The sequence below is a fragment of the Salvelinus sp. IW2-2015 genome, linkage group LG9 (assembly GCF_002910315.2).
Source record: "Salvelinus sp. IW2-2015 linkage group LG9, ASM291031v2, whole genome shotgun sequence".
In the NCBI taxonomy this organism is placed as follows: domain Eukaryota; kingdom Metazoa; phylum Chordata; class Actinopteri; order Salmoniformes; family Salmonidae; genus Salvelinus; species Salvelinus sp. IW2-2015.
This window is the reverse complement of record NC_036849.1, coordinates 9,151,564-9,176,230: the sequence shown is the minus strand read 5'-3', so window position 1 is coordinate 9,176,230 and position 24,667 is coordinate 9,151,564. Positions and strand designations below refer to the sequence as shown.

Sequence of the window (24,667 nt, the reverse complement as noted above, 5' to 3'; positions counted from 1 at the left end):
ACCATAAAGCATGGAGGAGGAGGTGTGATGGTGTGGGGGTGCTTTGCTGCTGACACTGTCTGTGATTTATTTAGAATTCAATGCAAACTTAACCAGCATGTCTACCACAGCATTCTGCAGAGATACGCCATTCCATCTGGTTTGCACTTAGTGGGACTATCATTTGTTTTTCAACAGAACAATGACCCAACACACCTCCAGGCTGTGTAAGGGCTATTTTACCAAAAAGTGGAGTGATGGAGTGCTGCATCAGATGACCTGGCTTCCACAATCCCCCAACCTCAACCAAATTGAGATGGTTTGGGATTGAGATGGTCGGACCGCAGAGTGAAGGAAAAGCAGCCAACAAGTGCTCAGCATATGTGGGAACTCCTTCAAGACTGTAGGAAAAGCATTCAAGGTGAAGCTGGTTGAGAGAATGCCAAGCGTGTGCAAAGCTGTCATCAAGTTAAAGGGTGGCTGTTTGAAGAATCTGAAATATAAAATATATTTTGATTTGTTAAAAAAATATTTTTGGTTACTACATGATTCCATATGTGTTAATTCATAGTCTTGATGTCTTCACTATTATTCCACAATGTAGAAAATAGTAAAAATAAAGAAAAACCCTTGAATGAGTAGGTGTTCTGTAGCGTATGTAGATATATTTTTTTATAAAGAATAGATATTTCCTGTGATGGAGTGCTGATGAATGTAGATCTGGCTCAACTGCAAGTGTTGGTTCAGGAGTTGTTTATTTTGTGTTGGGGGGGGGNCGAGGTTCTGTTCTGCTCACCTTTCCAAGAGCCAGAGCCAGTGAAGGGAGGGAGGCATGCAGGCATAAAGCATAGGGTGACGTCAGGGGCTGGTTGGTCTGCTTTATGTACGAAGGGCAGCACTTCCAAAAGTTGGCCTGGGAGTATTGCGTAAATATTTAAATTGTCCAGGCCTGCTTATTGTACACTGCTCGGGGGCTAATAGAGGTATGTAGCTGTAGTGTACAGTCAGTAAAGCACAGTAAAACTGCTCCAGGGATAAGCACCCTGTACAGACTGACTGGTCTTTGTTGTCAGGCAGGGCAGGCATGACTGTAGAGTTCAAACTAAGGTTCCTGTCTCTGGTCTCTACTTATTCCTGGATTTCTTAATTTTTTTCTCTTTCTGTTCTCTTCACAGGTCTGTTCTGTTCTCTCTCTGACTTAGCTGTACTGTAACTCAACCAGAGTCATTTGTGATGATTCGGTCACTTTCATTTGCCTCACCTAAAGGTTAAAGATGTAGACTTGTTGACTTCATAGGGATCATTTGATGAAATTCCTGATACCAATACATTTGTCAGGAGGACTGCCCACCTCTGTTAAGCAAAGCCAACCAGACAAGGCCTCTACAACCTATAATTTCACTGTGGAAATGTGAGAGCTAGGAGCTCTTCATAAGACAGATAGAACATGCAGCAAGTGAAACAAATGTTTATTTTACAAAGTTTTGATTTCCAGCACTTGATTTATAGTTTTAAACAAAAAGAAAAACCCATCAAGCCTTGCCTACACACTTACATCTAAACATCAAAGGTTGTGATTGATGGAGGATTAATGATTGGTTCAGTACCCGCCCCATCAGTGGCTCTGAGCTTGGCGCTCCTACCTGCACACAAACAACATGATGGATAATATGTCACGCTTTGTTTAAAAATGACTGGGATGAATAAAGTTGGGACTGCAACACTATTTCCATAAACTAGTCTACTGTATTAGACCTAGCTAACAGAACAAAGAAACATTCTTTAGCAGACAGGCATACTGTGCAGCTCTTTGCTCCCGCTCTTAAATCTTTCATATCTCAAACATTCATGTATTTCATCCACACTAAACATTACTAACACATTGTGTATTTTCACTTAAAAGGCTACACGTGTGATAGTTTTCAATGAAAACTGCTTACAGTGTTACTTCCTTTAACTACATTACAGTAAAGAAAGTATGCCAATGTCGATACCTAATATTGTACCAGCCTGTACTTTCCTTGTCTGGAAGGCATCATCATTGATAGCTGAGGCTGCGTCTCAAATGGCACCTTATTCTTTATATAGTGCACTACTTTTGGCCATAAAAATAATACACTATATAAGGAATAGGGTGTAATTTGGGATACAGCCTCAGCGAATATGGGGGAAGATGTCCTCTTAAGGGAGGTGGGGAATCAATCCTCTAATGTCTCTGATCTGGTCTCAGATTATCCTTTAAGACTCCATCCCCTGGGGGAGGGATAATAGACTATGAAAATAGTCATTAAAAAGCATTTCAAAGAAATTAAAGCTTAATCACATCCTCATAGTGGATCTCAATTACTGTCATTTACAACATATCAGTGTCCAAAAAGAGGGAAAGCACCTTACTTTATTTTATTACTTTTTTAAACTAAATGTTTTACTATAATCTTGAATTGTTATAGTCATGCTGGGAAATCATACTTAAATTTGTGAATCAACTCTCTTCCTGGAAAGGCCTGTTAGAACTGTGACTGACCTAGTGCCTTGGTGAACTGCTTCATAAGTGTGAGGTAAACCTGTCACATTCAATAAACTCACATAAGCAATGGTGCTATTCCATTCTATGGTGCTTCTTATGACCCTGTAGCTTGGGAGATGGTGTCTAACTCACAGACATTGCGTCCCACAGTTGTGTCAAGTTGTCTGGATGCCCTTTGGGTGGTGGACCATTCTTGATACACACGAGAAACTGTTGAGCGTGAAAAACCCAGTAGCTTTGCAGTTTTTGACACACTCAAACCAGTACGCCTGGCACCTACTACCATACCCAGTTCAAAGGCACTTAAATATTTTGTCTTGCCCATTCACCCTCTGTATGGCACACATACACAATCTATGTCTCAATTGTCTCAAGGCTTAAAAATCCTTCTTTAACCTGTCTCTGCTTTTCCATGACTATTTTAGATTATTATATGATCGGTTTTATGAGGCTGCTACTGATATCTGTTAAACATAGCCACGTTGGGTTAAGACTGTCTCATCAACCATGTCAGCTTAAACAAAATAGTAGCCTAAATGTATATCAAATAAACAATGGAAAAAAAGAAAATACATGCGTATAGCTGATAGAAACAGAATGATGTCAGAAGTTAAGCAACGGTTGTCTTCTTAGTATAGCCTACCAAGTCCACTGGTCTTTTGGTTGGAATTCTCAACAACAAGGAGTACCACCTGCTGGTAACAACTAGTAACTGCATTTGAACAAAGCATTAAATGTACAGATAATAACCACTACTGAATAGTATTTCAGATTTTATTCTATGAGACATAAAAGGTTGTCAGAGATTTTCCAAATTTGACACTGATTGCAAAGCAGGGAAATTAGAGGCAGCATTAGTCAACATTGTGAAAATGTATACAACAGGGTAAGAAGCTGCAATACAAAAAAGAATTACGAATCGGTCCTCATAATCTTTCATTAAAACAGTCTGGAGCCATGACCTACTGGTGGAAATCCAATAGCCTTGTCCATACTGTATGTGCTGTAGCCAACTATTTTATTGTTTGATCAACTATGGGACAAGGCTATAGGCCCTGGTTAAAAGTAGTGAACTATATAGAGAATAGGGTGACATTTGAGACTCAGCCTAGGAGCTCCATGTTCTGTGTTCATCTGTTGAGGACCTTCCTGAGATGTTCCAGCTGTGCCTGGTTGATACTGCTCCCTCCACAGACAATCATGACTAGGGGTCCTGCTAGGGGAACAGGCAGCCGGCCCTCACCCTGCAGTCTCTGGATGACACCAGAGTACACAGCCGCTAACGCAGCCCCACAGGCCAGCTCCACCAGCACACGCTCCTCGTCTGAACACACACACACATAGTGTTAGTCGTAGTTGTAACAGTAGCTACGTTTCTTTTAGGATATCACTATACATCAAATAAAGCAGAGTAATGTATGGAGATGTATTGAACATTTAAAACAATTCTAGAATGTGTCCTCTGACAACAGTGGTGTCTGGTATAACACTCACCCAGGAAGGTCTCCACTGCTTGCAAGGCCTGCTGGTCAGTGACCAGCTCTGATATGATGTTCATGTTGCCCTCCTTAATGTACTCAAAGGCCTGGCTGCACACCGTCTTCGAACCCAGACACTTGGCCTCACTGGCAATACAACCATCATGCCAGATCATTACAATGGAATAGAGTAGAAAAGATTTGAATATAACATAAAGCTAAATTAATATCTCAGTGTAATCTCTGTTCTCTTCTCACCTAGTGATGTCAGGGAGGGTGACTATCTTGCCAGCCTTTACTGCTGCGTTAAAACAGTCTGCTCCCTCAGTCTCCATGCAGATGATGGGCACACTGGCCCAGCCCACTTCCTTCATGCCCTCCACCACCCCACAGAGCAGCCCTCCTCCCCCCACAGATAAAACTATAGCCCCAGGCTTGGATGGAAGAGAGGCCTTGATCTCTCTCACAATACTGGCATGGCCTTGCCTGGGGGAGAATCAAATCAAATCATATTTAAAGTGTAATTTCCAAACAAATGTGTCACCATACACTTTACACAAAATAGAAAGGGGGACAAAATGAGACAAACAAGAAAAGAGGTGGGAAAACTGTCCATTCAAAAGAAAAGGCAACAGCAACTCCTAATAGGAGAAGAACGGTGTTCATTTCACAGAATCTGAACCATTATTTGTGATCTAAGTCGGTCATTCTAGAAGTCATGCCCCTTACAGGCTCATTTAAGGTTGGTGTGACTGGAGTATCTTCTCACCAGAGCAGAGGATGGTCAAAGGGTGGGACATAGGTCAGGCCATCAGTCTGGGTCAGACGCAGGGCCTCATCATTGGCATCATCCCACACCTGAACAGGAAAAATGAGACAGACAAATTGCAAAAAACACCTGGGGGAACAGAGTAGCCTACAAAGTCCACAAGTAAATCAGTCTTCGGTTATAAGGCTGGCAAAAACTACAGGAGAGGTGGTCACTAATTGGCGGGATTACCTTGCCGACTACTCTGACCGTGGCTCCCTGGTCCTTCAGCTTCTCCCTAATCAGCTCAGGAGAGGATGAAGGCACAATGATAGTTGCTGGAATGTTTAGTTTGCGTGCCACATAGGCTGTGGCCATCCCAGCGTTGCCACCTGAACACAACATAAAGATATTGTCATAATGGGGAATGTTTGGATCACTTGGAAATATTATTATATCAATCGTATACTACCTGAAGAACAAACAACTCCTTTGGACTCTGGTCCTGCAACCTAGAAATTAAAATAAAGTATAATGCCATTGATTAGATATGTGTATTTAAAAAAAATTATTCAAACTGAGAAAGTGTGATTTATATATTGAAACGTTGCTCTGGTCTTATCATCATGAACTCAAGGAAGCATTAAATAAAAATGTATCTGGTCAACACTAGGAGGTGTTATCGCACAAGTGTTTGAACAGTACTAAACAAACCTGAAACAAACTCTTTATAATAATGGCGGATATTTTCCATGATGAGCAGAATTTCAAATGTTTGTGCGCGTGAGGTTGTGTTTCCAGTATGTAGGCCGATCACTTGGGTAAACAATAGGCTAATCTTTGAAATGTTACTAAATCTCTATTCTAAGTATGGTTGTCATTAGATGAAATGTAAATTGGATTTACGATCATTTTACTTCAACCCTTTGAACATGCCTACCTTTTGGCAAAGGTGTCCTATACCACGGATTTTGAATGAACCGGAGGGTTGGGAACTTTCCATTTTTAAATACACATTGGTCCCGGTCCGTTTTGACATGTCTATGCTCTCCAAAAACGGGCTATTTATGTGAAAGGCTTTTGGGTTTGCCATGAGGGCTCAGGATAACAACGTTGGAAGTATTCGATGTCCCCTTGAATGGTAGTGCGTAAATTGCGTATGTGCAAATCCAGGTTTTCTTTTCTCGCCAATGTGCCCAATCCACAGAGAGACGCAATGTACCGCTGTCAACTAAGATTGCAATTCCGTTGCGGATGACAAGACAGTAATAGTCAAGAAGTAGACTACTGTAGAACAATATTCCGTTTGTAGGCGGTGCAACTTTGTGACAAGATAGCTTGCTGCGGCAATCAGTACATGATTTATCCCTGACCTTTGCATAAACTGCCATATCTATCCGTTAATGTTTAGCTTTCAAAGGAGGTGGGATAGATCATAAATGAATCGGCACGCTCCCTGTTATTAACTCTTGTTTGGTAGACTGTATGAAAACTGCAGCCAATGTAAGCAAGCATTGTGCATAGCATAGTGAGACGTTATTGCTATAACAACATACAACATTCTATGTTACTTTTTTTTTTTTACTCCCATTCAAGGGAAATAATTATTTATTGTGTACATAATTTTTTTTTGCAGCATATTGATTGGTGTTTGTTTTGTATGTCACATAACCCATCCATACAGCAGACTGTAATACACAACCAGTAAATCAAGCCAGCGTCGGTCAACAGGTAGGCTATACTCAGTGATGAAATTGTGTATCAATTTGCATGATGGCTATTAAATAGACAACAACCAACCTGAAACAAAAATAGCACAATGTACAAACTTCTGCCTAAATTTAACTCAATATGAATACAAACGCCAAAGAGAGATCCTAACTATAGACCTCCTGTTTGGGTGATAAAGCATTTATATACTGTAGGCCTATGAGTGTTTGATGAGCTTAGTTTCAATTCACACCCATAGTTAGCTTCATAGTTATTATATCTGTAGAAGAAAATACTGCACCTCTCACTTTCCTATCCCAGCACTACCTCTCCCCCTCATTCCTTCAGAACACATTTTGGTTCGCAAAAATAAAACCAACATTGTATGACTGTTTTAAACATTCCACATCTCTTTCAGTAGCTTTAACCAGCCTTCAAAGTCGCTCAATAACACCTGCTGTCACATTTCGTCCTGTCCATTTCTCATCTCGTAAAAACATTATCTTATCTCTTGCTTTCTTTCGTCCACTGAAACCCTGAAGATTTGCCTTGCAGGGTAACTGTCCATCTTCATCTAACAGCACTTAGTTCAAACCCACATTCACTAACTCATGACTGCCTCTGTCCTCTGCTCCCTTCTCTGAGATTATCACATTCAAGTCCTTACTCGACTGACACACAGGAGAAAAACACAGAGTGAGAGAGGGAAATGGGAAGCCCAGATCCAGAGTATTCTCTGAATGAGGGGTGGTGGCAGGGCGGTGGGAGTTGTTGAAAAAAATAAGTAAAAATGGTCCTTCATTGCTTCATGAACCAATGAGAAAAAGTCAGCTTAGTCAGGGAGAAAAGCGAAACCTTAAATGCAGACAGGGATCTACGGGTGGTGTATGCTGGCTCTTCTTCCTATTTGGTAAGTGACCACCAATACCGAGCCTGTCTGTCTGTCTGTCCAGATATAGGCCACTCTGTCCATGCCCTGGCCCTTGTCCTTTGTTCTGGGGTGGCACAGACTGACACAGAGAGGGCACTGTCCAGGCGCTGCCACTGTCTGCAAGTCTAGTCAGCTCCAGCTCTGAGCCCAGTCCCAGCACAACAACGTGCACTATCTTCTCAGCAACGTGCATCGTCTTCTCTATGCCAGAGAACGTTGTCTAGGCTTGATCCTTGGATACAACTGTAAGAAGAAGAAGAAAACGTTATTGTTCATATTATTTTCAGATCAAGGAAATTCAGCTTATACAGGCATAGGATTTATTACCAAATATTTTGAGATGCCACTTCTGTCATTGGGTTAAAGCTCCTTATCAATTTCAACTAACATTTAATTAACATGTAATTTCAAACAAGAGTGGGGATATCTTATACATAGTATATAAGCATAAATACACCACATTAATCACAGAATTAAAGGATCTCTATGATATTAACATCCTTGTGATTCATATTAACATCCTGGTGATTCATATTAATATCCTGGTGATTCATATTAACATCTTGGGGATTCATATTAACATCCTGGTGATTTAGACCATAGTTGTATCCATCGTAGTGGCTGGCCTTACCCCTAGCAGGTTGCGTGGCACGTATCCCTCCTTGTCATGTAGTCTGGCCCACCACCATTCTGTCTCAGCGTCGTCCCTGCGGCTCAGAGTGGTAATGGCGTCTCCCTCGTGGAAGGACAGCTCGTCTGAGCTCTGGGCCTCGTAGTCCCACAGCCCGTACACTGACCCTTTATTCATCACACCCAGCTTCTCCTGCACCCCTGGGGGGTGGATAGAGGGGAAGAGGGTCACTTCACAGTTCACATGGAAACATTATTGAACCTTCCTAACACAAAACCATGGCCCTGTCTAGAAAACCCTGGCCAAACAATAACGTTGGAACTTCACCTAGCCTTCACATAGGTTAGGTGGAGCTTTCACCATATTGCTTATACCTACCTATCCAATTTGACATATCCTAGCACGAGTTCCTGGTGTGTAGGGTGTAGGGGCTATGGGTTGTTTGTGTTCAGGAGCCATATGTCTCTCTTTATAACACCACTCACCATAGAGGAACTGGGAACACTGTGTGTATCCGTCCTCCATCTCCTCACACTTATCAGCCGCTGTCTCCACGTCACTTATGGTGGTGGCAAAGATGGCCGCCCCTGACTCCACCAGCATCTTACAGAGATGTACACTGTTACAGGAGGCTGCACAGTGTAGTGGGGTCCTGGATATATGACGGACACAAAAGGAGAGACGTTCATGGAGACATGGTGTAGTCTTGACCATTTTAAATACAGGTGAGCAAAGCTAAGGTGAAAGAAATAGAAAATATCAAGTGAAAGAGGAAGGTAAAGAGAAATGGTCACAGCAGGGTTTAAACAGTGTATGTCCTCACCATCCATCGCTGTCAGCAGCGTTGACGTTGACCCCAAAGTCGAGCAGGAACTTGACGATGTGGTGACGTCCAGCACATACGGCATTGTGAAGGGGGGTGATGCCCTCGTCATTGGCCGTGCTGGGGTTCTCAACCTGCATGGGGGAAAGGATCAATCAATCACATTTATTTCATGAATCAAATATAAATGTATTGATAAAGCCCTTTTTATATCAACAGTCACAAAAGCCATTAACATTTTTAAGGAGCAGCTGATTTAGGAATATCTCTTCTGGGACAATAAAGTTTGAATTGAATTGACGAGCCTATGATTACCTCATAGATGATCCGCTGCACCAAGTCAAACTCTCCCTCCAGAGAGGCATCCAGTAGCAGGGCCAGAGGGTTGAACTTGACCCGCAGCCCGTGGCCTATCCGCTCTGACTCAGGCTTCTTCAGGTTAGTCCTCTTGATCTGCTGAGACAGAGAAAGTGGAGTTACTCTCTGGCTAATGCACAGGTGGTTGGTGACACCTTAATTGGGGAGGACGGGCTCACAGTAATGGCTGGAACGGAATGAATGGAATGGTATCAAACAAGTGGTTTCCATGTTTCTGATACCATTCCATTTACTCCATTCCAGTCATTATTATGAGCTGTCCTCCCCTCAGCAGCCTCCTGTGGTCTAATGTCATGACTAGGGCAGGGAATTTTTCCTGTGAAGAAAGCAATGTCTGCAACTCAGATGGCAACTCTAGCATAAGTCAGATTTTTTGTTTTTTGCAGAACATGTGACCTGACCAGGAGAAACTCTAGACCCTATGTATTATGGCACACAAAAAGGAAGCATGCGGTTGCATTATGGAGCTGTGGCTCCGCAGGTTGACCTTAGGCAATGCCGGGGGTGTGACAGTCCGGGGAGAGGTGTCTTTCTGCTGGGGGGACGAGGCCTCAGGGATGGGCCTTGGAGTGGAGGTGGTGCTGTTGGTGGTAGGACCAGGCTGGTTGTTGTTGTTGTTGTCTTCCTGGCTGGGCTGAGGGGTGGGCAAGCAGGGAATGGTCTCACTGGGTGGGGGGGTCCTCTGCTTCTGATTTTCATTGGAGTCAGAGGAAGGGGACAGGCGATGGTCTGAATTGGGACCCTCTGCTGCAGTGACCACAAGGGAGGCTGTCTCCATCAGGTTCCCATTAGCAGTGTTGATGTTGTCCATGTCAGGACATCCCAGGACACCACCCATGAAGACAGGCTGGTAGAACGGAGTGTTGTTGCTGCCCTCCATGCCTCCGGCCAGGGTGTTGAAGCGCTGGTACAGGAGCTTCTGGATGTTGGGTCCGGTGGGGCCCTCTGGCTCTGTGATGGAGCTGCGTTTCTTCAGCGGGCGCGGCGCGTTGGTCAACCGCCGGCGCAGGACCTCCAGGTCGGCATCGCTCTGGTAACGCAGCGGGGAGTGGGCCACGGGGGTCAGCTTGGTGGGGCTCAGGGGCCGCGGGATGTTCTCCACACTGGGAGGGGGTAGGAGTCTACCCTCTGTGGTGTCCCCTTCCCTGTCCACCATGTCCTCTCCACCACCCAGGCCTCCTCCTGGGGACAGTGCCCCGTGTTGGAAAGGCACAGGGGAGGGAGAGGTGCTGGAGGGAAGCACTGGTTTCCCATACACTACAAACAAAAGGAGATAAAGACATTATTATAGGACCATACCTATTGAGGCCCAACAGGAAAGTCAAGCGTTATCTCGATTCAAATGGTTTTGCACTTTTGGGACTATTACATTGGTCCTACTGTGCCAGACAAGCTCAATCAAGTGCAGATTCATTATTTGAAGGAAATCAAATACTATTAGAACCCAGGTCTGACTGACTCTTTACAAAATATCATGTTCATCTATTGAGGGGTTTACCTGCTTTGACAGCAGATCTGCCTCCTATTGGGTAGCTCTTGGCTGCAGGCTGCTGCAGGTACATGTGGTAGATGGAGGAGGAGTTCATGGTGGCTGGGCCCTTCCTGGGGGACTGAGGCCTGGAGGAGGACCTGTCTGGGACGTAGGGCCTCACAGCCACAGCCAGCGGGGGGTCAGGCCTCTCTCCCGGGCCCGGCTGGGGTGTGGGACTGGGGGGGACAGAGATACGCTGCTGGATCTGCTGGGAGGAGGAACCAGGAGGTGCAGGGGTTGGGGCTGAGCGCTGCCAGGCTAAGGTGGCAGGGGCAGACCTGGGCAGGGAGCTGGTAGAGCAGACTATAGACGGGTGGCCAGTAGGTGCAGGGTAAGTGCCGTAGATGGGTGGTGGTTTGGACACGGATCCTCCTGGTAGCTTACTGGAGTCAAGGCTCTGTGGAGGGAAATAGAGTGAACCAGTTAGACAGACGTCCATGTAGGACAGTAGGAAGGAGAGAGTCCAAGGAATGTGTGAAAGAGCAAAAAGTGAATGGCTGCGTCTCGTCTAAAGTGGATTCTCTACTTGTGTCCTCTCCTTCGTCCTTATTGATCTGAAAAAACAGGGTCTGTGAAAGAAAAATGGTGGAGAATGCCTACTAGGAATTTGCTTTTCATGGTTAGTTATAGAATAACAGTGCAGGTGAAGGAGAGGTGATGATGATAGGAAGCCACTTTAGACTATTGAGAGGTACTCAATGACCGTAGTAGTAGAAGGTGAAGTAGGGATCTCACCTGGTCTGGGCTGGTTTTCCTCCAATCTGAAGGTTGGCGTGAGGAGACACTTTTACTCAGGGTGGGCCACACTGCATCATTGGCTACAGGAGGGGTAGAGAAGAGAGGGATTGAGTGAGAAAGGAAAGAGGTAAAAGAGGGGGGGAAAGACAGCAGGACCGGTAGTCTGTGTATCAGTATAAAGGTTGGAAGATGGGCTGTGGTATTCTAGTTGTGTTGAGAAGTGATCGATAGAATGTTGACGTAGTCTAAATGAGCAACTGAAAGTAGAGTTACACACACACACAACACTGTATTTGAAGAACTAGTACCTGAGACTAATACGTTTCCATTTCTAGATCACGTTGCTCTCTTTGCCTTGTGTCTCATACTAATCTCGGTTAACACATAACTAAAGTCTTGCGTAGTTGGTCAGATGCTCGATTAAGTTCTGGGTCCATATGTGTTAAGAGAAGAGGATAGGAACCGGAACGAAGAGAAGAGGATAGGAACCGGAACGAAGAGCTCCACCCTCTCTCTTTGCAAGTTAGAGTCCAAATGTTGCCTCCTCTTCCAAAATTCGAAAAATGCTAACACCTGCGAAACCACAATTTGCCCACGATTTGCCCAAAGCACCGGGAACGAATGCTGCTCGTTATCTCGCGCATACCATTGTATCATGACAGATCTCCAGTACTGTTTATGTAGTCTGTCCACTAGAGATTAGTCTCATACAGACTGGTACAGTACAGGAACAGGGTTACCTCCATACCTATATTGCAGGACAGACTGACCTGAGGGACACAGTGTCAGTTCTAATAACAAGGAGTATGTGCTGTGTGTATTTTAGTCCTGTCCCCGTTTCTGATCCGGTTTAGATCAGGTTAAAGGGATTAGAGAATGTCTATCACTCCAAGAGGATCTCTCTCTCGCTCAGCTCTCCTGGAGACAGTCTGTCTGGAGGTAAACTATTCCTTGCATCCTGTCTGTCTGCCTGCCAGGCTTCCTATTAAACCTTTTGCAGTGTCTGTGCCAGCTAAGCCACTGCTACTCTCCCTTTCAAACATTACAACTACCCGGTCCTATTAAAGGTGAGCACTAGAGGCGCTACATCATCTAAGGCTGAGCCTGAGATGGCATGCTATTCCCTATATAGAGCACTAGTTTTGACCAGGGCCCACATAGAGCTCTGGTCAAATAAAGTGGACAATATAGGGAATAGGGTGCCATTTCTGACGCAGACCAAGTCCATCAAAGAGGACACATCATTCCTCTCTCTACATGAGTCCCGTTTGAATTGTACATTCATAGAGGTGGAGAACTATGCATCAGTAACCCCTTCTCTAACGTCATAGATCTATTTTTGTCTATACAAATAAACCATGTAGCCTATCCATTTCCCCTTATTCAATAGAGGTCATTTAGACTGACCGTGGTATTTTTGGCGACAAATATTCACACAATAACATTCAATTCCAATATAAATAAATTGATTTTCTAGGCGGGAAAGGAATGGGACCTCATAGTAGGCCTACAGAAGATGAACACAATAGTTACATAATGATTCAACCTGTAGCTACATATTTTATGTAAGGAGGGAAGGCAAGCCTGTGGCATTAGTTTTAGGTAGATGTTATAACTATATACATGCATGTACACTACCAGTCAAATGTTTTAGAACACCTACTCATTCATGGGTTTTTCTTTAATTTGACTATTTTCTACATTGTAGAATAATAGTGAAGACATCAAAACTATGAAATAACACATATGGAATCAGGTAGTAACCCAAAAAGTGTTAAACAAATCAAAATATATTTTATATTTGAGATTCTTCAAATAGCCACCCTTTGCCTTGATGACAACTTTGGACACACTTGGCATTCTCTCAACCAGCTTCATGAGGTAGTCACCTGGAATGCATTTCAATTAACAGGTGTGCCTTGTTAAAAGTACATTTGTGGAATTTCTTTCCTTCTTAATGCGTTTGAGCCAATCAATCGTGTTGTGACAAGGTAGGGAGGTATACAGAAAATAGCCCTATTTAATAAAATACCAGGTCCATATTATGGCAAGAACAGCTCAAATAATCAAAGAGAGAAAACAGTCCATCATGATTAAGACATGAAGGTCAGTCAATCCGGAACATTTCAAGAACTTTTAAAGTTTCTTCAACTGCAGTCGCAAAAACCATCAAGAGCTATGATGAAACTGGCTCTCATGAGGACCGCCACAGGAATGGAAGACCCAGAGTTACCTCTGCTGCAGAGGATAAGTTCATTAGAGTTACCAGCCTCAGAAATTGCAGCCCAAATAAATGCTTCACAGAGTTCAAGTAACAGATACATCTCAACATCAACTGTTCAGAGGAGACTGTGTGAATCAGGCCTTCATGGTCGAATTGCTGCAAAGAAACTACTACTAAAGGACACCAATAATAAGAAGAGACTTGCTTGGGCCAATGGAAACTTGTCCTTTGGTCTGGAGTCCAAATTGGAGATTTTTAGTTCCAACCGAAGACACGGTGTGGGAGAAAGGATGATCTCCGCATTAGTATTTACAACCGTAAAGCATGGAGGAGGAGGTGTTATGGTGTGGGGGTGCTTTGCTGGTGACACTGTCTGTGATTCATTTAGAATTCAAGGCTCACTTAACCAGCATGGCTACCACAGCATGCTGCAGTGATACGCCATCCCATCTGGTTTGGGCTTAGTGAGATCATTTATTTTTCAACAGGACAATGACCCAACACACCTCCAGGCTGTGTAAGGGCTATTCTACCAAGAAGGAGAGTGATGGAGTGCTGCATCAGATGACCTGGCCTCCACAATCCCCCGACCTCAACCAAATTGAGATGGTTTGGGATGAGTCGGATTGCAGAGGGAAGGAAAAGCAACCAACAAGTGTTCAGCATATGTGGGAACTCCTTCAAGACTGTTGGAAAAGTATTCCAGTTGAAGCTGGTTGAGAAAATGCCAAGAGTGTGCAAAGCTGTCAAGGCAAAGGGTGGTGATTTGAATATAAAATATATTTTGATTTTTTTAACACTTTTTTGTTTACTACATGATTCCACATGTATTATTTCATAGTTTTGATGTCTTCACTACTATTCTACAATCTAGAAAATAGTACAAATAAAGAGTAGGTGTTCTAAAACGTTTGACCGGTATTGTACATAACTATCAGAATTTATGTTTAAGCACTGTTGTTGATATTGAGGCATGCTACTGAAGCCCCTCTCCTTCTGCTGCCCTGGTCCCTGGCTGCCGACTCACTGTTGGCACCGTGGGCCCCTGAGGGGGACCGGGGCCCCTCTCTCAGCTCCACGGGGTCCACTATGATGTCTAAATCTGAGACCTTCCATTGGCCGGAGGGCTTCCTCACACCGCACCCCTCCTCCTCTGCTGAGCCGAGGCCACCACACACGCCATGGTCACAACAACAACAATAACAACAACAACAACAGCGGGAAAAAGACGATACGAGTAAGGGAAGGAGAAGAAGAGGTCCACAGACAGACATGAGAGAATAGAGGAAAGGAAGTTAGAGAAAGCTGAGCCAGATAACACAAAAATATGACGAGTTTAGATTTGAAATATCTGCTCAGAGGTGTTACGTGCTGCTACCACTCTGAACTAAAATCCTCTACCACCTCCTCCTTACCAATCTTATGACTGTCGAGATAAGATCAACCAAGGTGTCCCAAATAGACAGATATAGTCTGACAATCAGTAGTTTGAGAGTGATAAAGTAGGTAAAGCTGCAGAGTGTGGAGCAGGGACTGACCTGATTTAGAGCGGCCATGGTTGATGGGGCCAGTCCCAGGGACAGAGTGTGGTTTTAAGGGGTCTGGGGGCAGAGCGTAGCCTCCCTCCTGTCTGCCTGGGATGGGGACCTGGATATAGGGACACACAGCGGCCACGCGCCCTGAGCTGCTGGGGGTGGGCTGGGGGGAGGGAGGCCCATTTATCCTGTTAAGCTGTGGAGTGGAGAGAGAGAGACGGGAAATACAATGTCAGCTATACTTAAAATCACAATGATCTGCTGTAGATTACAGAGAATTTCAAAGAGACAGAGAGTGAAGCCAATTACCTAAATACTGTATGTATAAACAGTGCCTAGTGAAATGATTAGCATTTTGTTGGCTTACATTTGCAAATTAAAAAACTTGTTTTAAGGCATCAAAATGTGAAAACTGTGAGTACTTTCACTAGGCACTGTACAGTGCAGTATGTAGGCGTGCTATGCTACTGCATATGCGCTGGTGGTCTGAGTGTAAGAGTGAGTGGGAACAGAAAGGTATTGAGTATTGAGATCTCTAGGAACACAAAGGTATTGAGATAGATCGAGTATCTCTGAGAACACAAAGGTATTGAGTATTGAGATAGATTGCAGTATCTCTAGGAACACAAAGGTATTGAGATAGATTGAGTATCTCTAGGAACACAAAGGTATTTAGTATTGAGATAGATTGAGTATCTCTAGGAACACAAAGGTATTGAGATAGATTGAGTATCTCTAGGAACACAAAGGTATTGAGTATTGAGATAGATTGAGTATCTCTTGGTGAGCTTGTGAGAGTTCCTTCCTGGTCTTACAGGGTTGTTCTCTTTTTGACGTGCCTCAGCTTTTTTCTTATGCAGGCGCTCGCGGAGATCCCAGATGCGCTTGTCCATCATGGTCACCTCTGTGTTGCGCTTATTCAGCAGCTCCTTGTTCTGCTGCAGCCTGCCGCCCTGCTCCGCGTTCAGCTGTTACGCACCTGACAGAGACACAGAGGGAACAGGGAACGGCATGGCTGTGAGTCACACCAGGGGTCAGATGGATGGAAATAGGGTCATTCTGTGTGTGTGTGTTGTGTGTGGTGTGTGTTGTGTGTGTGTGTGTGGTGTGTGTGTGTGTGTGTGTGTGTGTGTGTGTTGGTGTGTGTGTGTGTGTGTGGGTGTGTGTGTGTGTGGTGTGTGTGTGTGTGGTGTGTGTGTGTGTGTTGTGTGTGTGTGTGTGTGAACGTGTGTGGGCGTTGGTGGCATGGCAGAGTCACGCCCGTGGGCATCCTGTCCTGTCTCTGTTTAACCAGGCCCTGGCAGGATGAGGGATGAAGAGACAAAAGCTGCACATCTATTATACCCCTACGCAAATGTCCTTCAGAATGAAAATGTCAATCTGACTCTAATCTCCTCTCCTTCATCTGATCTGCAGCTGGATGATGTAACGTCCCCCAAAAATATGAATCTGAAGTGTCATTACTTTATATAGTGTAATTTCTTGTTGTATTACGTAAAAACACGTGTAACATTAAACTGATCTCTCAGCATGACTCTGTGTCATCATAATCTAGTGGTATTGTGATGAGATGTTTACTTCTGTACAGTACTTGCAGTACTACTGAAAATATCATTTTAAATGGCTGAAGCAAGCACACATTTTCTTCAGGAAATGTACCTGTAGCTCCTGGTAAAGTTTGCGTAGCTCCAGGGCGGCGGTGCCAGTGAGAGGTCCTCCTAGGGGCTGCAGGCCATTGAGACGTCCCCTCCTCAGGTCCTCCAGCTGCTGGGTGAGCTGGTCCACCTTCACCACAGCTGACTGCAGCTCTGCCTGCTTCTCCTGGAACAGCCCACTCACATGCTGGATCTCAGCCGCTGCATGGGTAGAGGAGAGGGGACGCAACACACTAATATCAGTAACTATGTATTAGGTGTGTGTATATGTGTGTGTTAGGGAGAAATCAAAACATATGCTTCAAGTCTGATGCTGTGTGAGAGAAGAGTGAGTATAGCGTATTGGAATGTTGTGGACTGGATGGACAACTCCTCTTTCTGTGGAGTATCATTATCAGTGTGGGCAGGCAGGGTGCAGCCTTGGACGTTATACAGAACAAGACCCTGCTACAGTATGGCCATGGGGACTTTAAAACATTCAGAGAACTCCTGTCAGCACCCAGACACACCCAGTTCCAGACCACAACATAAGGGAGGGTCAGATTCCAGGCTCACTGACAGAACTAAAGAAAGAGATGACATCATGGACAGCTGAACGGAGCCCATATTCTACTTTCACCACGTTAACAGGGCAGTGTTTGTGTGTGCGCGCAAGTGTGTGTGTATTGGAGCATTGCTTACACAGGTTGCCATTGATGAGCTTGCTGTAGTCCACCTGGCCCCTCATGGCGCGGATCTTCTTTAGTTTGGCCTCCTGACTCTCCACTCGCTCCTTCAACCTCTGCAGCTTCTCAGCCTCTGACGCTGTCTGGCCCTGTGTGTGGTCCTGCTGCTTCAGGTACCTCAGACGCTGCTCCTGAGAGGAGGGGAGGGGAGGGGAAAGGAGGGGAGAGTTGAAGGAGGGACAGAGGGGAACAATGAGTTACAGATGTGGGGAGGTCAAATGTAGTGCAAGCATTCCTCCACTTCATTCAGACACAGATAAAATGACACACACTGACGCAGACACACATATTCGAACACAAGCACATAACAATGACTTTTGACTGCTTTTAGAAATAACTATCACACACACTACACAGCCACACACCTCCGTTCTCACAGAAGAGAGCTGAAAGGAACAAAGGAAGAAAAGGAAGGCGATGGTAAAGGAAAAAGAGAGTGAAAAGAGAAAGAAAGTAATAAAAAGTATTGAGAAAAGAGGGAGCAAGAGACACACAGCAAATGTAATCTAATTCAGCTAACTTAGTGGACCTAAACACGCAGATTTGCAGAGAAGAGAGAATACACAAACCATTTTTCTCTTATCAAAACAGTTAAAGGGCTTTGCTGACAACACATGTTTTCTCCAATACAAAAAATACCAGCCTTGCAAATGACATACATAGATCATCTAAATAACGAAAACAAATCCATACATACCAGTAGTGGAGTGAGTGAGTGAGTGAAAAACAAAATCAGTATGTGAATGAGAGCGAATGAGAGAGTGAGTACAAGGGATTGCAAAGCTATGTGGTGCTGACTAAAGAATTTTCAGGTCTGCTCTAGAATGAGCAAACACAATGCAGGTTCTGACACAGAAAGAGAGAGCGAGAGAGAGAGAACTGGGCAGGGAGTGTTGACTAAACACAATCCACTGTTCAATAGAAGGACAAAATGAGAGCGGTAACCCACTCTATGCAAACACCCAAAATCACAGCTAATCACACACATTAATACACAGTGTTAACACAGTGAACGAATAAAACATTCCCATACTGACACGTGTATGTACGTAGCTTATAACTTCATAGAAGCTTCATTAAACCTCTAGTAGTCAAATGCATCACCAGTATTACCCTAATCATCAACACATAAAAAGGCATCATGGCTTCTTATAGGATAAACAACGTTGAAACATCCAGTGTTTCCTCAGCCCCATAATAAAACATAAACAGACATATTTACCTTCAGACTGAGAAACACCAGTTAAAACCTAATCCACAATCGGATCTAAACAGGAAATGTGATTATCAATAAAATACTAAAAAATACACGACAAGTTGTCCCCTGATGTCTCAGGTAAATGCTTTCCTGGTGCTAAATTTTTGTTTCCAGTATGTTGCATGTGGTAAAATAGGGTAAACCCTTTACTGTTAAACCCTCTACGTTCCTCTCCATCCTCTCCTCTCCTTGAGACAGCCCAGCAGCTGGCTGCTCACCGCTGACCTCATTTCCTGCCGGACATCTATTCCCTTCCTGTTGTTGTCCCTGCTCGTTGTCCCTGGCGATGCATGCTGCCACCTCACACAACGACCATACTGACCTTAGTAACCATCACCCTGTACCTAGCTAGTGACTGCACACATCATCACACACAAGATGATCTAGGAACTGCTTGATGTGTTTAAATGACCACAGAGACCACAACAAGCTGACCACAGCACATGTGACCAGATCAACAAACAGACCATGTGTGAACTATATCCCAACCAATCAAAAATCAAGCATAAGCAGAAGTACAATGGTACTCTTCCCCAACGCATCCCACCACAAATGCTGTTTGTGATGAGCAACCAACTCTATTAAGACATGACAGGCAAGCAGGCAACACACACTCACTGCCTCTCTGACATTTTAGCACTCATGTTTGCATGTTAATGTATCCTGCATGTAAACAGAAGCATCTGTTTTGTATCTTCATCCAAACCCTTTGACAGTGTGCAGGTATCTATTTTCCCTGATAGCATGTTAGCATGTCCCTCTGTCTGAGACCACAGTAAAACAGGCCTCCCTGTCCTAGCCTGTTCCTTAGAGCAGTGCTATTCAAAGTCGGGGTTGCCAAGCTATTTATTTTATTTTTTAGGAACCAAAAAATGTGGAGTACAGATTATTGTATGGGACAATATACAAACATTTTTGAGAATGATATTTTGAAAAATAAAATGTTATTGAGTAAATGTATTTATTGCACCGATTTTAAGATTGTGTCATTATATTTGGGGTAGGGTCACAATAAATAATTGTGGGAAAAAATGGTGTACCCAGAAATTCTGGCTGAAAAAAAGGGGTCCCTGCTGAAAAAGTTTGAATACCATTGCTATAGAGGAGATAGGGTGCCATATCAGATGGATCCCTGGTGACATTTGTAAACTGAGGATCTATGTATAGCTCTATAACATATAGATCTGCTCTCTGACCCACATGTTGACTGACTGGAGCCCACAGCAGAGAGAAGGAGGGACTGAAACCTGAGCCAATCCAGAACAACTGTCTGTGAACAAGCAGAATGATTTACACTCTGGACACACTCAAATAGCACCAGGTTGATGTTCAGTAGCCACCAAATGGAAGAAAAAGGGACTGAAGTAAGGGGGACTACCCGGACTTGTCCAATGAGAAAAGCTTTGAAGCGTTTTTCTGTGGTGTTCTGTAATGGACACAAACCAAGCTAAACCAACACACCCACTCAACATAACAGAAATGGCCAGACATCTCAGAGACTTAAGCTATAGACACCAGTGGGTTTTCTGAATGTGAGGTCAAGATGGTTCCTGGTAAGGCCACCCGAGTGGAGCAGTGGTCTAAGGCACTGCATTGCAGTGCTTGAGGCGTCACTACAGCCCCGGGTTCGATCCCAGGCTGTGTTACAGCCGGCCATGACCGGGAGACCCATGAGGCAGCGTACAATTGGCCCAGCGTCGTCCGGGTTAAGGGAGGGTTTGGTCAGCCGGGATGTCCTTGTCCCATCGCGCTCTAGCGACTCATTGTGGGGGGCCGGGCGCCTGAAAGCTGACTTCGGTTGCCAGTTGTAAGGTGTTTCCTCCGACACATTGGTGTGGCTGGCTTCCGGGATAAGCGATTAGTGTGTCAAGAATCAGTGCGGCTTGTCAGGTCCGTGTTCCGGAGGACTCATGGCTCTTGACCTTCACATGTACGGGAGGTGCAGCGATGGGACAAGACTGTAACTACCAATTGGAAATTACAAAATTGGGGAGAAAAAGGAGTAAAAGTTCAACAACAACAAAAAACATATATATATACAGTACCAGTCAAAAGTTTGGACACACCTCTTTATTTTTTACTATTTTCCACATTGTAGACTAAAAGTGAAGACATCAAAACTATGAAATAACACATATGGAATCATGTAGTAACCAAACACATTCTTGGCATTCTTCTCTCAACCAGCTTCAACTGGAATGCTTTTCCAACAGTCTTGAAGGAGTTCCCACATATGCTGAGCACTTGTTGGCTGCTTTTCCTTCACTCTGCGGTCCAACTCATCCCAAGCCATCGCAATTGGGTTAAGGTCGGGTGACTGTGGAGGCCAGGTCATCTGATGCAGCACTCCATCACTCTCCTTTTTGGACAAATAGCCCTTACACAGCCTGGAGGTGTGTTGGGTCATTGTCCTGTTGAAAAACAAATTATAGTACCACTAAGCGCAAACCAGATGGGATGGCGTATCGCTGCAGAATGCTGTGGTAACCATGCTGGTTAAGTGTGCCTTTGAATTCTAAATATATCACAGACAGTGTCACCAGCAAAGCACCCCCACACCTTCACACCTCCTCCTCTATGCTGCACGGTGGGAACCACAAATACGGAGATCATCCGGTCACCTACTCTGCGTCTCTCAAAGACACGGCGGTTGGAACCAAAAATCAAAAATTTGGACTCCTCAGACCAAAGGACAGATTTCCACCGGTCCAATGTCCATTGCTAGTGTTTCTTGGCCCAAGCAAGTCTCTTCTTATTATTGGTGTCCTTTAGTAGTGGTTTCTTTGCAGCAAATCGACCATGAAGGCTTGATTCCCGCGGTCTCCTCTGAACAATTGATGTTGAGATGTGTCTGTTACTAGAACTCTGTGAAGCATTTATTTGGGCTGCAATCTGAGGCTGGTAACTCTGATGAACTTATCCTCTGCTGCAGAGGTAACTCTGGGTCTTCCTTTGCTGCGGCAGTCCTCATGAGAGCCAGTTTCATCATAGCGCTTGATGGTTTTCCGGATTGACTGGCCATCTTAAAGTAATGATGGCCTGTCATTTCTCTTTGCTTATTTGAGCTGTTCTTGGCATAATATGGACTTGGTCTTTTACCAAATAGGGCTATCTTCTGTATACCACCCCTACCTTGTCACAACTGATTGTCTCAAACGCATTAAGAAGGAATGAAATTCCACAAATTAACTTTCAACAAGGCACACCTGTTAATTGAAATGCATTCCAGGTGACTACCTCACGAAGCTGGTTGAGAGCTGGTTGACGTCAAGGCAAAGGGTGGCTACTTTGAAGAATCTCAAATATAAAATGACTACATATGTGATTAGATATGTGTTATTTCATAGTTTGATGTCTTCACTATTATTCTACAATGTAGAAAAAAATATATATATATAGAAAACCCTTGAATGAGTAGGTGTATCCAAACTTTTGACTGGTACTGTATATTATGTTTATTGTTTATATATAAATATATATATTATTGACTATGTGATCAGCAGTGTCTGTGTCCTAGTACCTTGGCAACCAGCATCTGCTGTTGGGCCTCGATCTGTTGCTGTTGACGTGTGGCCATCTCCTGCAGCTCCGACAGAGACAGCTCCACGCTAGGGTTCCCCACCTACACACACATGCACGCACGCGCAAACACACACACACACACACACACACATCAGACAAACCGGGAGAAAGAACAAGCTCAAAATGTGGGCCCTCTCAAACAACAAACAAAGCACATCCTCACACACACACACACATTGACATGAAAACACTGACTGCATCAGATGATAAAACATTATGCTATAAAGTTACAGAGACTAGTGTAGGCAGCAGTAGACCTAGATATAACAACATCAAACATGGAGACAACAGGTCTCATCTCACTGTCTTATGTAAGAGTATTCTCCATAACATCAAAAACACATAACTCTCCTCTCCGATGTGAAGTTACATTAGCTTTGTGATATACAAAATGAATATCAAACAGAATATCATACAAATTTGAATATCAAACATTATGCTCATGATATTAAAAGGTTTGATGCTGACCCGTGATGCTGTGTGCAGGATGTGTGCAACACACAGCTGTCAAAAACAATATATATATTTTGTTTAAATGCATTTCTCAGTGCACACACACTGCAGTCACATGGCGCTCACACACACACACCAGCAAACATCACTGGACCACTAGGAAATGCCTGGATTGCCTAAACAGGAAGCTTGTAGTCCTGCCATGTCTTGCAATTGTGTATAGTTTTGTGTATAGTCATTGATTAACAAACACAATGCTGTCTCTATTTATCTATATAGATTTTTCTCTCTCTCACACACACTTTTTATAAAACACACACATTAAGTCCTGCTTTCACAGTCAACTCATAATCTCCCTCAGGTGCTTGATCTCTAGTCTATCCTTTTGAGGTGAAGAGTTTATGGTTTTGTATCTTGAGAAAAGGGCTAATGAACAGGAAGACTACAAAGCACAGCTTAGTGAGGTCACTGGACCACTCCAATCCATTCCCATTACGGCTAAAGTTGAAACCATGATGTTCAAAGGGAACTACATTACAGCAACCTTGAACAGGCCTCTGGTGCTTTAGCTTGTGGTGCCAAGGCAGCATCTGTGAGCTAGTGAAAACAGGAAGGCTTGCTGTTCGCCTTTGGACAATAGAAGTCAAGAGGGAAATAGCGTTGTGTGTGTGTGTGTGTGTGTGTGTGTGTGTGTGTGTGTGTGTGTGTGTGTGTGTGTGTGTGTGTGTGGTGGAACAATAAGAGGTGCCTCTGAGTGGTCGATTCATTCATGCCTCAGTCAATGGACATGTCAAGTGTCGCCTGTCACATCAAGATTTCCTGGAATACATGACTTCCTCCCCCCGAGGGGCTTAAATATGCAACATTTCAAGTCACCAGTAACAATTCAACAGTGGAACATTGGGTCATCCATTGCCAGAAGGATAGAATGAGTACTACACTGAACATTTTGGACCAGTGGAATCCATTGATTAGGCCTATGGGCAGAATTGCCCTCATTCTAGAGAGGCACCAAATGATGTCAAATGAGGTTTTAAAAGACCACTGAAGCAGGCTTGTTTGCATTTCAACAGAGCTGTAGAGAAGCTTCATACAACATAGCTACAAACAGATGTTGAACTTTGATAACTGTACTGCTGCCTGTCTTAACTAGTCTGTCATTGTAAGTTCAAAAACAGCAGGAGAGAAGGGGTCAGTCAGGGTCTAATGCAAGTTAAGGGAAATGGACAAAAAACTGTAACAGTGCATTTCCTTCACATCAAACATTGACATAACTGCTGATATTAGGAAACAGCGTCCCTGTGCAGGATCAGAATTCTGACTCAGCCCTCATACCATACGCAGGACCATGCCAGAGTACTGTACCTGCAATATTTTATCCATAAAAGACAAATAAAATGTTAAACAACCGGTGTAGACTGACAGTGAAATGCTTACTTACGGGCCCTTCCCAACAATACAGAGAGAAAGAAAATAGAGATATAATAGAAAAGTAAAACACCTAATAAAAGTAATAATAGATACACAATGAGTAATGATAACTTGGCTAAAAACGGGGCACCAGTACTGAGTCGATGTGCAGGCGTAAGAAGTAATTGAGGTAGATATGTACTAGTGGAGGCTCCTCAGAGGAGGAAGAGGAGGACCATCCTCCTTAGTGATTTATTTTTAAGTGAATTTTTTTTTTAAGTTAGCATTTTTAGATAGAACTATACTAAATATATTCACATCACCAAATAATTGATTAAAACACACTGTTTT

The 24,667-nt window shown here is 43.9% G+C and overlaps 2 protein-coding genes across 2 annotated transcripts in view; both read right to left on the bottom strand.

Moving 5' to 3' along the window:
* Nucleotides 1-3,266: 3,266 nt before the first annotated feature.
* Nucleotides 3,267-6,014, bottom strand: sdsl (serine dehydratase-like). Its single transcript, XM_023994186.2, has 7 exons — nucleotides 5,673-6,014; nucleotides 5,205-5,244; nucleotides 4,985-5,124; nucleotides 4,754-4,842; nucleotides 4,243-4,470; nucleotides 4,001-4,131; nucleotides 3,267-3,830 (listed from the first exon to the last, which is right to left on the bottom strand). Exons 1-7 carry the CDS (start codon nucleotides 5,823-5,825, stop codon nucleotides 3,637-3,639), a joined length of 975 nt encoding a protein of 324 aa, XP_023849954.1. The 5' UTR covers nucleotides 5,826-6,014; the 3' UTR covers nucleotides 3,267-3,636.
* Nucleotides 6,015-6,299: 285 nt separating this feature from the next.
* The window catches only part of LOC111968540 (apoptosis-stimulating of p53 protein 1), a 35,013-nt gene continuing 16,645 nt past the window's right edge, over nucleotides 6,300-24,667 (bottom strand). Inside the window, exons 5-18 of the mRNA XM_070445127.1 lie at nucleotides 22,392-22,493; nucleotides 17,570-17,744; nucleotides 16,893-17,089; nucleotides 16,049-16,201; nucleotides 15,237-15,429; nucleotides 14,726-14,854; nucleotides 11,472-11,554; nucleotides 10,704-11,133; nucleotides 9,693-10,462; nucleotides 9,143-9,280; nucleotides 8,828-8,961; nucleotides 8,490-8,656; nucleotides 8,005-8,204; nucleotides 6,300-7,616 (exon numbers count right to left, since the gene is read on the bottom strand). Of these exons, the coding sequence (XP_070301228.1) occupies nucleotides 7,575-7,616; nucleotides 8,005-8,204; nucleotides 8,490-8,656; nucleotides 8,828-8,961; nucleotides 9,143-9,280; nucleotides 9,693-10,462; nucleotides 10,704-11,133; nucleotides 11,472-11,554; nucleotides 14,726-14,854; nucleotides 15,237-15,429; nucleotides 16,049-16,201; nucleotides 16,893-17,089; nucleotides 17,570-17,744; nucleotides 22,392-22,493 (2,913 nt within the window). The 3' untranslated portion in view covers nucleotides 6,300-7,574. The remainder of the gene's footprint in view (nucleotides 7,617-8,004; nucleotides 8,205-8,489; nucleotides 8,657-8,827; nucleotides 8,962-9,142; nucleotides 9,281-9,692; nucleotides 10,463-10,703; nucleotides 11,134-11,471; nucleotides 11,555-14,725; nucleotides 14,855-15,236; nucleotides 15,430-16,048; nucleotides 16,202-16,892; nucleotides 17,090-17,569; nucleotides 17,745-22,391; nucleotides 22,494-24,667) is intronic.

What these genes read in the sequence shown, in the direction of transcription:
- sdsl (XM_023994186.2), bottom strand. Translation starts at nt 5,825, where the DNA reads ATGGCAAACCCAAAAGCCTTTCACATAAATAGCCCGTTTTTGGAGAGC. An exon ending in AGGAGTTGTTTGTTCTTCAG is followed by an intron (nt 5,125 to 5,204) that starts GTAGTATACGAT and finishes TGTTGTGTTCAG; the next exon opens with GTGGCAACGCTGGGATGGCC. An exon ending in CGGTCAGAGTAGTCGGCAAG is followed by an intron (nt 4,843 to 4,984) that starts GTAATCCCGCCA and finishes TTTCCTGTTCAG; the next exon opens with GTGTGGGATGATGCCAATGA.